This window comes from Hesperophylax consimilis, chromosome 23 (assembly GCF_061612785.1).
Source record: "Hesperophylax consimilis isolate HC1 chromosome 23, BYU_Hcon_1.0, whole genome shotgun sequence".
Lineage (NCBI taxonomy): Eukaryota > Metazoa > Arthropoda > Insecta > Trichoptera > Limnephilidae > Hesperophylax > Hesperophylax consimilis.
The window spans coordinates 6,693,514-6,708,172 of NC_142858.1; the positions used below are offsets into that span (position 1 = coordinate 6,693,514).

The 14,659-nt window shown below is 32.9% G+C and overlaps 1 protein-coding gene across 1 annotated transcript in view; it reads left to right on the forward strand.

Annotated features, from left to right (window-relative positions):
• Positions 1 to 14,659, forward strand: part of LOC149412269 (adenylate cyclase type 6) — a 563,657-nt gene that overhangs the window by 500,855 nt on the left and 48,143 nt on the right. The window contains exons 12-14 of the mRNA XM_089646087.1: positions 3,449 to 3,595; positions 6,911 to 7,069; positions 9,472 to 9,616. Coding sequence (XP_089502213.1) covers positions 3,449 to 3,595; positions 6,911 to 7,069; positions 9,472 to 9,616 — 451 coding nt within the window. The remainder of the gene's footprint in view (positions 1 to 3,448; positions 3,596 to 6,910; positions 7,070 to 9,471; positions 9,617 to 14,659) is intronic.

The window sequence follows — 14,659 nt, forward strand, 5'->3', positions numbered from 1 at the left end:
GTTTTAAGTCACTTTATTGATATATTTCCACTGTCTGCCGGTTTCGGTACCTCTAACAATTTAGATGTTTTGGAAACAAACAAAATCGGTAAATTCAAATCATTAATAACCAATTAAATTTAACTGTCAGCCCAATTCTAAGTATGTTCCCCATTACTTCACTTATCCCACATTCCCCTCCCCCACCTCTCTCCCACGACTGACGCACTATCCCACTCTAGTATACTGTCTCTTTCTTTATAGCTAATATGTATTATATATGTGTACTTCTGTATTTGATAGCATTATTTATATAACAGTCCTGATGATGGTACGGAGGTACCGAAACCGGTAGACAGAAAAAATATATCAATAAAGTGACGAAAAACCAAGTATTTTCGTTTAATTTATTTTAAATAAGTGTTCCATTTAAATGTTCAATTAATAATCCAATTTAAAGAATCTCGCATTTATTAAAATAACTCTTTTAACATTAAAATTTAAAAATGAAGTTAAGTTAGGTTGATAATATTTGATAATACCCCGGTCATTACAAAATATTTTAATCGTCAAGAATTCTAGAAAAGTCTCGTTGCTCTAAGTTGAGCCATTTCCATTCCATCGTCTCAATTATTGAGGTAATCCTACATTTCTCCCTTTCCGCTTAATGACAATAGACAGATGCGACAGTCCCCGCATATAAACACATACAGGCTGATGAAGGCGTGCTTCAAAAGCGCTGATACAATTTTCATTAGCAATTACCCATTCACACAAATTCTGTAATCCCAAAACCATTAGCGAGACGTAGGTATCTTCTACTTGGAGAATTTCAAGGTTGAAGTTGAGACAGACTTGTGGAGAATGTTTAATTCATATGTATTTTAAATTGTTATTTGAGATCACAATGGGGAATGAATATTTGATTTTGAGAAGTCAGTTTGATGAACTCCGTTTATTTTTATAAATATTATGAAACTTTTATAAAAGAGTGATTAAATATATTGGAGTCACATAACTGGCTGACTTGAAATTGACTATACTCACATTTGGATAAAGACTAGAATATTACTAACCCTTTAGGCCTCTGGCATATTGACCGTTATATTCTTTTAAATGTGCTGTCAGAAAGTCTTAGCGTATCCGAAAACTAAAATTTGTTTTTGAAAGATGATGAAGTACGTTTGAAATTTTATTGTTAGGAATAACAATATTTTGAAATAGTCAAATTTTTAAATCAAATAAAAGAAAGTTATAAAAATGGGATACTACTTTACGTTTTTTAGTCTAAACACTGAACTAAAATTAGTGATAACCAAAAAACACACATTTTGTTCGAAAAATGTTTTATAAAAGTCGGAACCTTGGGTTTCATAGAGGTGTACAGTGTAATTATTCCGTGATTATCTTCTATACTTGAATAAAAGGCTCGGTGTTTTCTTTTTCTAACGCCATTTAGTTCATATTTATTACTATGACGGTGAAGGAGATAACGATTTTAACGAGACTATATAGCTGTTCCAAAAATCGAACAAATTAACACTACGGGTAAAGCTGTTTGTTCTCGAAACCGAACAAATTAGCCTGGGGAGTTAAATCGAACAGGAAAACCTCGCTTAGTGAACCCAAATCTGAAACGAAATAGAAATAAACGATAAGCTGTTTTTCCTCAAAAAGTTTTCTTTAGTTCCCATCATCACCAGGCAAATTCTAAAAAAAGTCTTAAAAGGTCATAGTCGATCATCTCTCCCACTGAACAAAAAGTAATTTAACCATTTGAAAGAAAACTAATGTCGCCAGTCTGTGTAGGACCTTTCGACTACTACTATATCCTAGGCAGACCTATAAAATTAATTTTATTTTCAAGAAAAAAACGTTCGGTCAATTTTCCCAGACGTATACAGGGTGTATCGGCACGTACCCGACAAACTTTAACCAGCTATTCCTTAGCACATTTGGAGTAAAAAATGTTATGGACACTTTGCTGTCCGGTAACATTTTTTTTTAATAAAAAATTTACTATTCACATTTTCACCACATGTCACCAATGTTTTATCCTTTGTCAAAGTTTTAAAACCCGTCTGGCAATATTTTGTTCGAGTTTCGTTGAATATTGTACGTACGTACCTACGTTGGCGCGCTTTTACCATCACAACGAAATGGTACAGCACCATTCGTCTCATTTTTAACTATTATTATTTAGTGTGTACAAAAGAGCGAGGACACTTTTTGACGCACTTGCTAATAACAGCTGTTGAACGCGAGAAACAAGGCAAATGACAGTGACGGAGTGTGGATTTTTTATTTATTTTTTGTTTTTAATGGAAAAAAAATGTTACCGGACAGCAAAGCGCCAATAACATGTTTTACTGCAAATGTGCTGAGGAATAGCTGGTTAAAGTTTGTCGGGTACTTGCCGATACACCCTGTATAAGGATAACCTCAGCTTTTTATGTAAATACCGCACAGGGGTCCACAAACTGCTCCTAACCGTCTGGAGCCAGTGAGACTATGGCATCCCCAATTGGGTTATGTTGTGAGGCTAAAAATGTAAAAAATATTGTACCAAATAAAAAAAGAGGAAGAATAAAGTGGGGAAGAACTTGGCTATTCAGGTTTGTTCATCATAGACGGCTAAAGCCATTTCAAGCAACGTTTCAATTATGAGTGGGTGTCTTACACCAGAGGATATTGACCGTATCTTCCACTCTGGAACGTGCCGTAGGCCTGGCTTACTTTTTGAAGCTCACAGTTATAAAAATCCTTGTCTCTTTAACAATCAAAGCGATTCATGCACGACCACATGTATTATGAATATTTAACAAAAAGAAAAGGGTTCCCCTTGTCAGGGAGATGGACGAAACTACTCAAGCTTTAACCGGCGGAAATTAGACATCTATTGAAAACATATGAAAGCATTATTTCAGTTTTCTATCAATGATAACTGTTACATGCGGGAATGATTGAAAAATTCAAATAATATTTCAATAAAATGTTAATAAAAATGGTGCGATCACTCGAGACGTTTTGCAAATCTTAGCATAATATGCCGAAAATCACTCCAGTGGATATATAAAAATGAACGTTTCTTTGTTTGTCCCGAACGCGGTAGAGAAAGACTCAACGCATTTTCTCATGATACTTTATGAAGTTAATGGTTGAAAAAGTGAATTGAATAGAGGCCGAAGACGCCCGAGGAAGACATGGCACGATCAAGTGAAACAAATACTTATTACAATACAACACTATTTTTTCCACCTTAAAAATGCACCCAGTTATCTAGAATTCATAACCGCAAAACTTTTCCGCAAACCTCGATTAAGTCGAATAAGAATAAGTCGAACCCCGAATAAGTCCCCGAGTAACGCTGGGTAAACTTCAGCTAGCCATTTATAAAACTATATACACTTTTTACCGGCAAGTCTCTTGGAATAATCAAGACCCTCAATTGCTGCTGTTTATGCCGCAGGTTCGACCGTCTAGCAGCCGAGCACCACTGCCTGCGCATCAAGCTGCTGGGCGACTGTTACTACTGCGTGAGCGGGCTGCCCGAGGCGAGGGAGGATCACGCAAGGTGCTGTGTTGAGATGGGACTGGACATGATCGATGCTATTGCGTAAGTTCACAATTCTTTAAATTTCAAAGCTAATTTTAAAGTTTTGTGAAAGTTCTTTTCAAGTTCAGTTATTATTTCAGTTCTGTCGAGTAACTAGCCCATAATGATTTAATAACGGACCTTGAATAGGACCTTTACAGAACTCGTAAATGAACGTTTAAATTTGATGAATTGTATAAATTTTATGAAACAACCCATCCTTTAAATAAGGATGGGTTGATGACCATTTCTTGAATTAATAATGATGACCTACTTCCATATGGAGACGAAAAATGTTGATTTCTAGTTAATGATTCAATTTAATTAAGAATTATTGTGCTGTGCTTGATCCTGTTTCAATAGAGAAAAACTAAAATTTATGGAATCAAGTTGAAATGTAATGAATTTTATATTTTTATTTAAATATATAAGAGAATAACAAGTTCGCCATGAACACAATGATTCCTTTGACTTTGAGGGTCTGAGTATTTCCGCTTTGCAATAAAATCAAAATTAATGGAATATTTCTGAATTTATCCGAAAACTAAAAATTGTTTGTGAAAGACGATGAAATGTGCTTTCATATTTTATTATTTGAAATAAATCTCTGATTTTTAAATAATATTATTTTGAATGTAAATCTAATTTTCATGGTTTTACACACACACACACCCTCTCACCCTCACACACACACCCTCACACACACACACACACTAACTCTTCACATACTTCACAATAATTTTTTTTTTAAATATAATTTTTTTTTCCATATTACTATATAAATATTATTGTAGTAATGACTTTACATCGCTGTATGATGAAAGAAAGTTTGTTTTTCTATTAAAATCTGGAAACTTCTCAAATTTACACAACTGCTGGAATATTATAAATCATATTGTTTAGTAATATAAATTTGAATGAGATAGAAAATAATAAAATTACAAAACTAGATTCATTAATAATTTGAATATAAAGTGATTTTTTCGATAAAATGTTTTACTTTTAGAATCAACGTGACTTTGTCTTAGTCCTTTTGAAAGTTAATGCAATATCTACTATAAGCCGTTTAAATCTTGACTCGGATCTTTTTTGGCATACCCAACATAACTAAACCTCTGGGGACATATTTTAGTAATAACTTCAAAAACAAAAATAATGAGAAGAACCAATACAGTATTAAAAATATTCACATCAGAAAAGGACAAGAACGACTACGAATTATCTGGGGTTACCTGGTTTTGTAGAATTTCATTTTCTTTATTAAATATTAGCTGACGTGTATCCGACGTTCCTCGACTTTCTTAAAATATAATAACATGTTTTACATACATAACCTTTCGGAAGAAATTCTCCAAATGATAGTGAAAACTTAATCAAAATCCGTCGCGTAGTTTAGAAGAACTAAGCGTACAAACAGGGTTCCATGATAACTCAACACAGTGACAATTCAAGTGATATAAAGTTATTAGAAACGATTAAAAATTTTTTTTAACCTAACCTAACCTATATAACCTCGTTAATAAAGTTTTTGTTTCATCACTCTCCCTGAATTTATATAACTTTTTAAAGATGTGATGAATTATCATTTTTTTAACATTTATATATTCTTAAATATATTTGTATTACAAAGGTATAGTATATTGTCCTCCACGTTAGGAGTTCATTGTGATGATTTATTCGGTTACCTACAAACAGACAGACACAAATACTTTATTTTTTTATTATTTAGAGATTTTATGCGTGTTGATCATTAATGAAAGAGATTTTTTGTTTTTAATGAGAAGTTTCAAAGGTTTGGTAAGACTAATTCCTAATTCTTTCCTATTTCTTATAAAATATCCCAATATGAGACGGCATTTGTAGTTTGAAAAATTGATGTTTTTTTTTTTTTTTTTCTTAGGTTTGTCAACAGTGATTCATATCAAAGCTCTCGAAATACAATTACATTGATTAAACTTGTTTGATACTATCACTAATTACAGACAAACACAACATTGATAAACACAACACTGTAAGTAAAGAATAATTTATTTATTTATTTTATTTTATTTATTTGCAAAAACAGTACAAAAACCAATACATTGCAAAAGCGGTAAACAAATTATTGAAGAAAATTTTATACATAAGTATACAGTTAAAACATATGCAAAAGCGGTAAACAAAATATGGAAAAAAAAATTATACATAAGTATACAGTTAAAACAAATACAATATTTCGCGCTTAAAGTCGTTGTAGGACATATGGAAAATATCCAAGTTAGCTGGAAGGGAGTTAATTAACCTAGTGAGTCTTCCCAGGGGCATCACCATTAATGTACATGTATGCACCTACATGCATACATGTATACACACATACATACACTTACATATATATTTCATAACAGCAACGTAATTATTTTTTAGATCATCACGATAGGTAGCTTTAAGTCTTGTTTACGTTTGATTTGAAGGTGGCCAATGATGACATTGACAAATCAATGGAATGACTTTTATATGTCTCGTTAAAATAACGGCACATTCTCGGTAAAGGTGAGTCATACCCCAGCTTAGTTTTATATTTTTTAATATGTAACGGAATATAATGTATAAGTCGGGAACCAATTCTAGGATCGTTGAACATAATTTGATAGAGTAAAAAATGGCAGTTTATTAGAGCATTAACAATTTTCAAAAGAAAATTTAAACCAATATTTAGTCTTCTCTGTTCAAGGGTGCGTACATTGTAGAAATTTAGTCTATCGGTGTAATGAGGAAGTGATCGAGCTCGCTTATCCACAATACGCTAGGTGGTACATAAAATGTTTTTGAACCCGCTCTATTCGCTGAATATGAACTTTGTAGGTTGGACTCCATATAGAACTTGCGTACTCCAACACGTTGCGGGTGAAGGAATTGTACAGCGTTATTTTTGATTTGGGATTCTGAAAATTTTTACTATTTCGTTTGATAAATCCTAGCATTTTCAGGGATCTAGAAATAATGCTGTCGATATGAGGTGTGAAAGTTAGTTTTTTATCAAATATTACGCCTAGGTCTCGAATGGTTGCGACTTCCTGGAGTTTAGTACCGTCGATAAAATATTGAGTTGAGATAGAGTTGCGCTTATGTTATTGGTTTTGACTGATTTTTTATTCTAATCCTCGAGCAATTTGCTTAGAACATTTACATTTCTTCAAGACTCCATTTACAATAATAATAATAAGAATTTATATATAGTAATTTATTGTGTGTAAGCAGCCGTTTATGAAGGATATTTGGATAATAAGGCATTTACTAGAATTTCTGCTCCTGAACTCTAACTCTAATAATTTTGTTTTGTTGATGTTTTGTTCCCAGTCTGGTGCGTGAAGTGATGGCCGTTAATGTAAACATGCGCGTGGGAATCCACACCGGGCGCGTGCACTGCGGCGTGCTTGGCCTGCGCAAGTGGCAGTTCGACGTGTGGTCCAACGACGTCACCCTAGCCAACTACATGGAGAGCGGGGGGCTACCTGGGTAACTAACCCACTAACAAAAACACACATTCTCAAACTTTTTCATTCAATCACTTTAAAATAATATGTTCTAACTATTATTAGAAACATTCTAACAATATGAATAGTTTTATTAATAAATTAAGTTGCTACCGATATTCGAACTACGAGAAAAATGAACTTACGAATTGTGCCAACGTTAACCATTTACTTTGATTTTTTTTAACTTAATAAGTTAAATTAAAGAACATATACATGAAGAAGTATTCTGGGTTGCGTGGCTTTGTGTTTTATACAATTTTACACTTTTTTCCGAGATTGATGAAATTTGGCACACTTGACTTTTCATGTTCAAAAATGAACATGAAAATGTTTCATGAGGAAAAATTACTGTCTACTTTACGCAGAGTTTTACTAATTACTTTACGCAGAGTTTTTTGAAATCAGCTGATGCGAGGTGATTTTTCACAAAAACGGCGCTCTACAAATTATCCAATTTTTATTATTATTATTATTATTATTATTATTCAAAAAACTCTGCGTAAAGTTTGGGCAATACATTTTACTTTTTAATGTTTTATTTAATTTAATTCTAAAAGTTGCCAACCGCCACCAAGTGCTCAGTTCTAACGTTCTTACTCATATAATATTATTATGTGTCCTTTGTAGAAAATTTTACAAAAGGAAGATGTTACAATGAAGCTATAAGCATAACTAATGTCTTTTTATGTTATTGAATCTATTTAGTGGCCAAAACATTTAAATCTATAATTTTCAAATTAATCGCATAATAATCATAAAATTTGATTTATTTTCTCCGTATCCCACATTATTTTCTTTCGAAGCTTCCTTTGGCTAGTGTTATTTTGCATTGTACACAAAAGACGGCGACTCTTTCTCCGGTTCTCAATAAGAATGCAGGCACAAATACAATATGAAATCTTTGTTACATTGCTTTGTGCGAATGCGTGCCGCACTACTTTATTGAATTTTTGAAAATTTCACTGTAAAAATGAAATAAATTTCGCTTTCGAAAATGTAAGGTTCGAATCAAAGTGAAAATTAATTGAAATAAATATTTTAACTTTACAAGTGATTTTTGTAGATACAAAAAGGTGGATATATGTATATCAAAACCTCAGTAGAAGCGTTATTTTATAAGTTGGCAACATGACCATCTTAGTAAGTGAATATTGTAAAGGTAGATGCAAATACAAATATTTATATTCCTTTCCCAAGAAATGAGTTGAGAACTTACCCTAATATCGAAATATTTGTTTACATTTGATATAGAAAATACGCATTAGGAGTGAGTTTGTTAAGAGCTTTAGGAAATATACATTATATTAGGTTGAGAAATACAGGGTATTCCAATAAGAGGTGTTATTTTGATATTCAATCGTAAAAGATCCGTCTTGTTGAAAGTACACGTTGTCCAGAACAATACCATCAAATTCCGGCCATAACGATAGCGATCCATTCACCGTAACTGTTGCTCCAGCCTTATTTCCAAAAAAGTAAGGTGCAACGATTCCGCCGGACCATAAACCGAACCAAACAGTCACACGTTGAAGATAGAGAAGCTTTTCAACAATAACTCTTGGGTTTTCCGAGCCCCAGATGCGACAATTTTGCTTGTTGACGAAGTCACCGAGGTGGAAATGGGCCTTATTTTTTTTTTTTTTTTTAAAAGAAAGACAAACATTCCCGGGTTACGAATAACCCAACAATGTTTGAAAATCTCCTACTACCATCACAGAAAGCCGAAAATGTTGCTTGTGTTGTGATGGAGGACTTAGCCAGCCGAGGAATCGAACACGCGACGCTCGGGTGAGACCCAAGCGCTATGCCCACTCAACCACTGACCGGTCAATTATCACTCTAGATGATTTGCATTTGATTCACTCAAGTGAATTTTAATAATTTTAATGCGTTGTTGAAGCATGTATTGTTCCATTTTTATTAATAACATAGTTTTTACTTGTCAAATGTCTAAAAATGATAGCTTCAAAAATTACATCTACCGAAATAGCGGGCTATTCAAAATAACACCTCTTATTGGAAAACCCTATAATACATATAAGGTAATTTTAAGAAAGTCTATTACGAGCATTGAATGAATATGAATGAGGAAATGATTTATTTCCTCTCTGCCTACCCCTCCGGGGAAACGGCGTGATGGTTAGTTAGTTAGTTAGGTTGTGAATTTCGTAGCACAATAGGGTATTTTCGCTATTTTATTTTGTTTTCACGGTGTTCATAGAAAATACCCCATTGGTAACGCGCCCACTCGGAAAGAGTTGACTTTGAGTGCAAGTCATAGTCACAATTTTCTAAATCATTCACTTATATTCGCTTTCAAATTAACGTAACAGTGTTAATAATTTTTGAATTTTTTTTAAATAATATCTATATATCCCACAGGCGGGTTCACATAACTAAGGAGACCTACCAATGTCTCGGCGACGATTACAACGTGGAACCGGGTAACGGAGGAGAGAGGAATTCTTACCTGAAGGACCACAACATTGAGACGTTCCTAATTGTTCCCGATGACACGTGCCGTGCCGTAAGTTTATTCAAAAATTTCTTACAACAGGATTATACCTACAAACTATCATGTTTCCATTTGCTTTTTGCTTGCTTTTATATATCAAATGGTGAATGTAATATTATTTTTTTTTTTTTATTATATTTATTTAATAAAAAAATTTACAATGTGTGATATACATATATATATTTTACTAGTAATAAGATAAAAGATATTATGATATGATTAATATTTATTATTATTCAATGTTTTCCCATAATAAACAATTGCTTGTGTGTATGGGATGAGGTATTATTTGTTTAGTTTCTTAGATTTTAATTTTATTTTTGTGTTTCTTTTATTTATTTACGTTTTTTTATTTAGTTTAGGTTTTCAGTATATTTTTTTAATTGTGTTTTGAATTCTTTGAAACAATCATTTAGTGATCTTATATTTTCTGGCAATTTATTGAAGAAATTTGTTCCTAAGTATTTGTAGTTTTGCTTACCCAAAGTTTTTTTACCAATCGGAATTGGTAACATGTATTTTTGCCTGAGATTTGCTGTGTTTTTGAATGGTGCGGTTTTGTTTAGGATATCATCTTTGTAAACTTGTAAGGTTGCGTGATACAGGAAAAGAGTATTTAATTTTCTGACTTTAAATTCTTTAAAAATGAGTTCAGATGAATATAAAAATGATTTCTTTAATATTATTTTACTATTCTATACTTATAATCTTCACAATATTTTTTTTATATAAACTATTTAAAATATGTATTTAAAATGGCAGACCGATCGCCCTCGATTTAACAGGCCACGATAACCAGTCAAACGCTCTATATTTTGTTAACAATACATATTCTTATTTTTGTTCAAGTTTATACCTACAAATAATTGTTGTATGCATTTACTATTTACTTGCAGTTATAATATGACAAATGGATATATGGAATGTATTATTACTGTTACTATTGTGAACTTACAATCTTCAGAATATTTTTCTTAAGAACTATGTATGTAAATCCCAATGGGCGTATAAATAAAATAAAATAAATAAATAAAAATTCACATATTATATTCTCAAAAATAAGTTATTTGATGCACAAGAATATACATGAAGGAACACGATAGAAGTAATTATTTACATTTTGAACCATTTCAGGGATGTAGTAGTGAAAATGATTTTAGTACAAAAATATTTTTAAAATATCTGTCACTTTTATCTGAACGCGAGGGTCAAGCTGCAACAACAGATGTTGAAACGTTAACAAGAGTGAAATTTCTGTCGGAATTTTCGCGTTGGCACTGCTTTGACACATGAGCACTTTCAAAGTGACAGGCCATGAAAAAATGATAACAGGTAAATGGTTGTGATCGATTTCGCCAACCACTTCAAATTTCAATGTGACTTTTTTTATGATATATTTTTTGAGATTCCTTCTGATTTATGTTTACGAGATGCTTTATCTTGCGGGTTACCGGTTTCGCGCTAGCGTATCGGTTAGCTTTATAAGTTCCGATACAATTTTCTTTTCTTAACACATTAATTAATTCATTAATACGAGTACATTCAAGTATTTTTTTATTGAATATTACTTGGTGATGTGAGCCTCACTAGGCCCCAATTTTTTATGTTACCAATTATATCTAAATAAAGAAATTATGTTGCATTAAATGAATTAAAATTAAATAAAAGAAAGAAAATAAAAATAAAAACCCAGTAATAAGATTAAAATAATTAAGTTGGTTAAACTAAGAAATATGTATGTAATTATTTGTCCGGTTGTATATGATATGTATACTATGTAGGTATTATTTTATTCTTTAAAAAAAAAAATAATCTCATTTTGTTCTTTAAACGATTTCTTAATTTGGTTTCTGCAATATTTTCCTCATATTTTGTTTCTACTTTAAAAACAGAATTAATTTTACAAATTATATTATACTGAAATGAGCCTTAAGAAATTTATCGCAAGCTCTTAAGAAATTTATCTCATATTATACGTAAACAAACATACATTTCACGACAATCCACATCTGCCCTGATGGTATGACGCTATAACTGTCCGAAACGTTAGCTAAAAAGGTAAAAGCGCAACACGGCATAAGAACCCAAAAATTTAATCATGTTAACATTAAGATCTCTTTATATTTGTCGTACCTTTGCTCATCAAACATGTATCATCCTGCTGAACGCTTTCCACCAATACGAAAGCGAAGGCCCTATTCAAATGTTAGTTCATCCGCGCTTAAATGGGTTTCTAGGTAACGTAGCTCAAACAAGAGTTGAACTGTAACTTGAAAATGAATTATTGGGAAATAGAACTACTGGAGAATAGCGAATAAAAGAACTCCAGCCTTTTCAGCTATTTTCAGACTGGGGAGCCAACTTAGGTACTATGGCGGGATGAATTCACCATTCTGAGTAGCCTTGTCTGCCACTCTTGCTAATTCACACTGAGATCGCACTCGACGCAGTGGAGTGTGGATTTGGGATTACGGTATATTGTTCAAGAACAGTTGGATTAAACCCCAAATATTTGCTTTTAGATACGGATTCGTTAACTAGAGGCCGAAAAAAACTACTATATATTGGCAACAAATAATTGATGGATAGAGAATTCATCGGAGATCTGTGATAATAAACGCACTAATACTTTTGGCGATGTATTTTGTACTGAGGAAGAATCGTTTTTAAACAAAACATAACAATGAAAGAAACTGTAAAAATATACTTTTGATGTGAAATATATTTTGGGGCGCCTAGGGAGAGTTAAACTGACTATTTCATAGCAAGTGTGACAAGATGGGACGACGCTCTTTTATTTATTTATTTATTTATTTTGTTTATTGCAGAAACAAACAGTACATAATTACATAGATGACAATAGTTACAAAATTATAAAAGTTAGTACAATAATTGGTACCAATGACATGTTGCTGACATATATGCATATGAGGTATATTATACATTTTACGGTTAAGTTACATTTTTAAGTTAAGTTAAATTAGTGTGCTGGGGAAGGAGAGAGGTGTGTGTGAGTGTTTGTGTGTGTGTACGTGTGCATGTGTGTCTGTGTGTGGTTGTATGTGTTATGTGGGCGAATTCAGTGTGCTAAAAAAGTTTTTCTTATATAGAGGGAGAGAATCAAAAAATATATCGGTGTTTGTGCTTGTTTGAATTGAGTTGAATGTTTGAAGGATACGAGAAATAGGGGAATTGGCTGCAGCGTTTGTATTATTACTAGTTGTGTAAAAAAGGTTGGTGTGTCGAGTTCTTTTAAATGGGGTGTTAAAATTTATTTGGGATAGAAGTTCTGAGCAGTCTATTTCGTTGTGTATTATTTTATGGAGAAAAGTCATGTCAGCTACCGTTCGCCTGGATTTCAGGGATTGGAGAGTGCAGATATAATTATTGTTGTATTTATAACCTAGGTACTTAATGAATTTATTTTGTATGCGCTCTATATTATTGACATAGTAAGTGTATTTGGGATTCCAGACAGGCGATGCATATTCCAGTGTACTTCTGACTAGTGAGGAATAAAGCATTACTAGCGTACGAGGATTTTTAAATAATTTACTCAGACGCAGTACGAAACCTAACATTTTGTAAGATCTGGTAGTGATTGAAGAAATGTGCGTATTAAATATAAGTTTACTGTCTACGTAGACTCCAAGGTCTTTACATTCGCTTTTTGAGATCACGGGTTCATCGCGGAGTGAATAGGGAAAGTTAATTATATGCTTGTTTCTGGTGAAGGACATGGTGTGGCATTTCGAAACATTGAGGTCCAAATAATTAACAGTGCAATAGTTGCAGAGCCTGTCTAAGTCACTTTGTAGCTCTCTACAGTCCGATAGAGAGATGACCGTTTTATAAATTTTCATATCATCTGCAAACATTAAAAATTTTGAGTGTTGGAAACATGAGCCTATGTCGTTTAAGTATATGTTAAAGAAAAGCGGACCAAGGTGAGAACCCTGAGGAACGCCCGAGGTTGCGTTGATTATTTTGGATAAGACACCATTTATTGAGATAATTTGACTACGATTACTAATGTATGACTTAATCCATCTAAATAAGTCACCGTGTATTCCAAGACGAGTAAGTTTATTTAAAAGAATTGAGTGAATAACGCGGTCGAAGGCCTTTGAAAAATCGGTGTACATAGCATCGACCTGTACCCTTTCGTCCATATTGCTGTGCAAATAGTTGACAAATAGGACCAGGTTAGATGTAGTAGACCGGTTTTTCATGAATCCGTGTTGGTTGGGTGTAATTGCTGTAGCGATAGTCGGGTAAAGTTGGTCGTAAACGATTTTTTCAAGAATTTTACTTAAGATAGGAAGTTGAGAGATAGGTCTATAGTTTGTAACGTCATGTTTATCGCCTTTTTTATAAATGGGAGTTATTACGGCAGATTTCCACTTATGAGGAAACGTTCCATCACTTAATGATTTTTTGAAAATTGCGCTGACCGGAATAGTGATATATTTACTACAATTACGTATGAAGATACCAGGCAAACTATCTAAACCAGGTCCTTTGTTAATGTCAATGGATGAAAGATATTTGTAGGTGATGTCTTCATTGATTTTAATTGAGTTTATGGCTATATTATTTAACGGATCAGGTTCCTTGACATCAGGTGCTAAATTTGGGGTATGATCAGTGAAGACGGTAGAGAAATAGTCAGCAAACAGGTCAGTGATCTCCTTACTGTTGTGTGCGATTTTCGAGCCGTATGTTAGGTGTTCCGGCATGTAGGGAGATTTTCTTTGCGTTTTGACAAAGCTCCATATTTTTTTTGTATTATTTTGTATAGAATGTTCTAAATGTGAAATATAATTGTGGTATGTGAGAGTAGCAATTTTCTTTTGTCTTTTTCGGAGCAGTGAAAAGGTTTGGTAATCTAGTGGGTTCTTGTGGCGTTTCCAGGCTCGAAAGAATTTCAGCTTTTCTTTTGTAATGTTAATAAGAGCCGATGAGTACCACGTTGGGAAATTGGTTGGTTTCACAACTTTCTTTGGAACAAAGTCATCTATTAAGGCGTCGATGATTAGGTAAAAGCTGTTAACC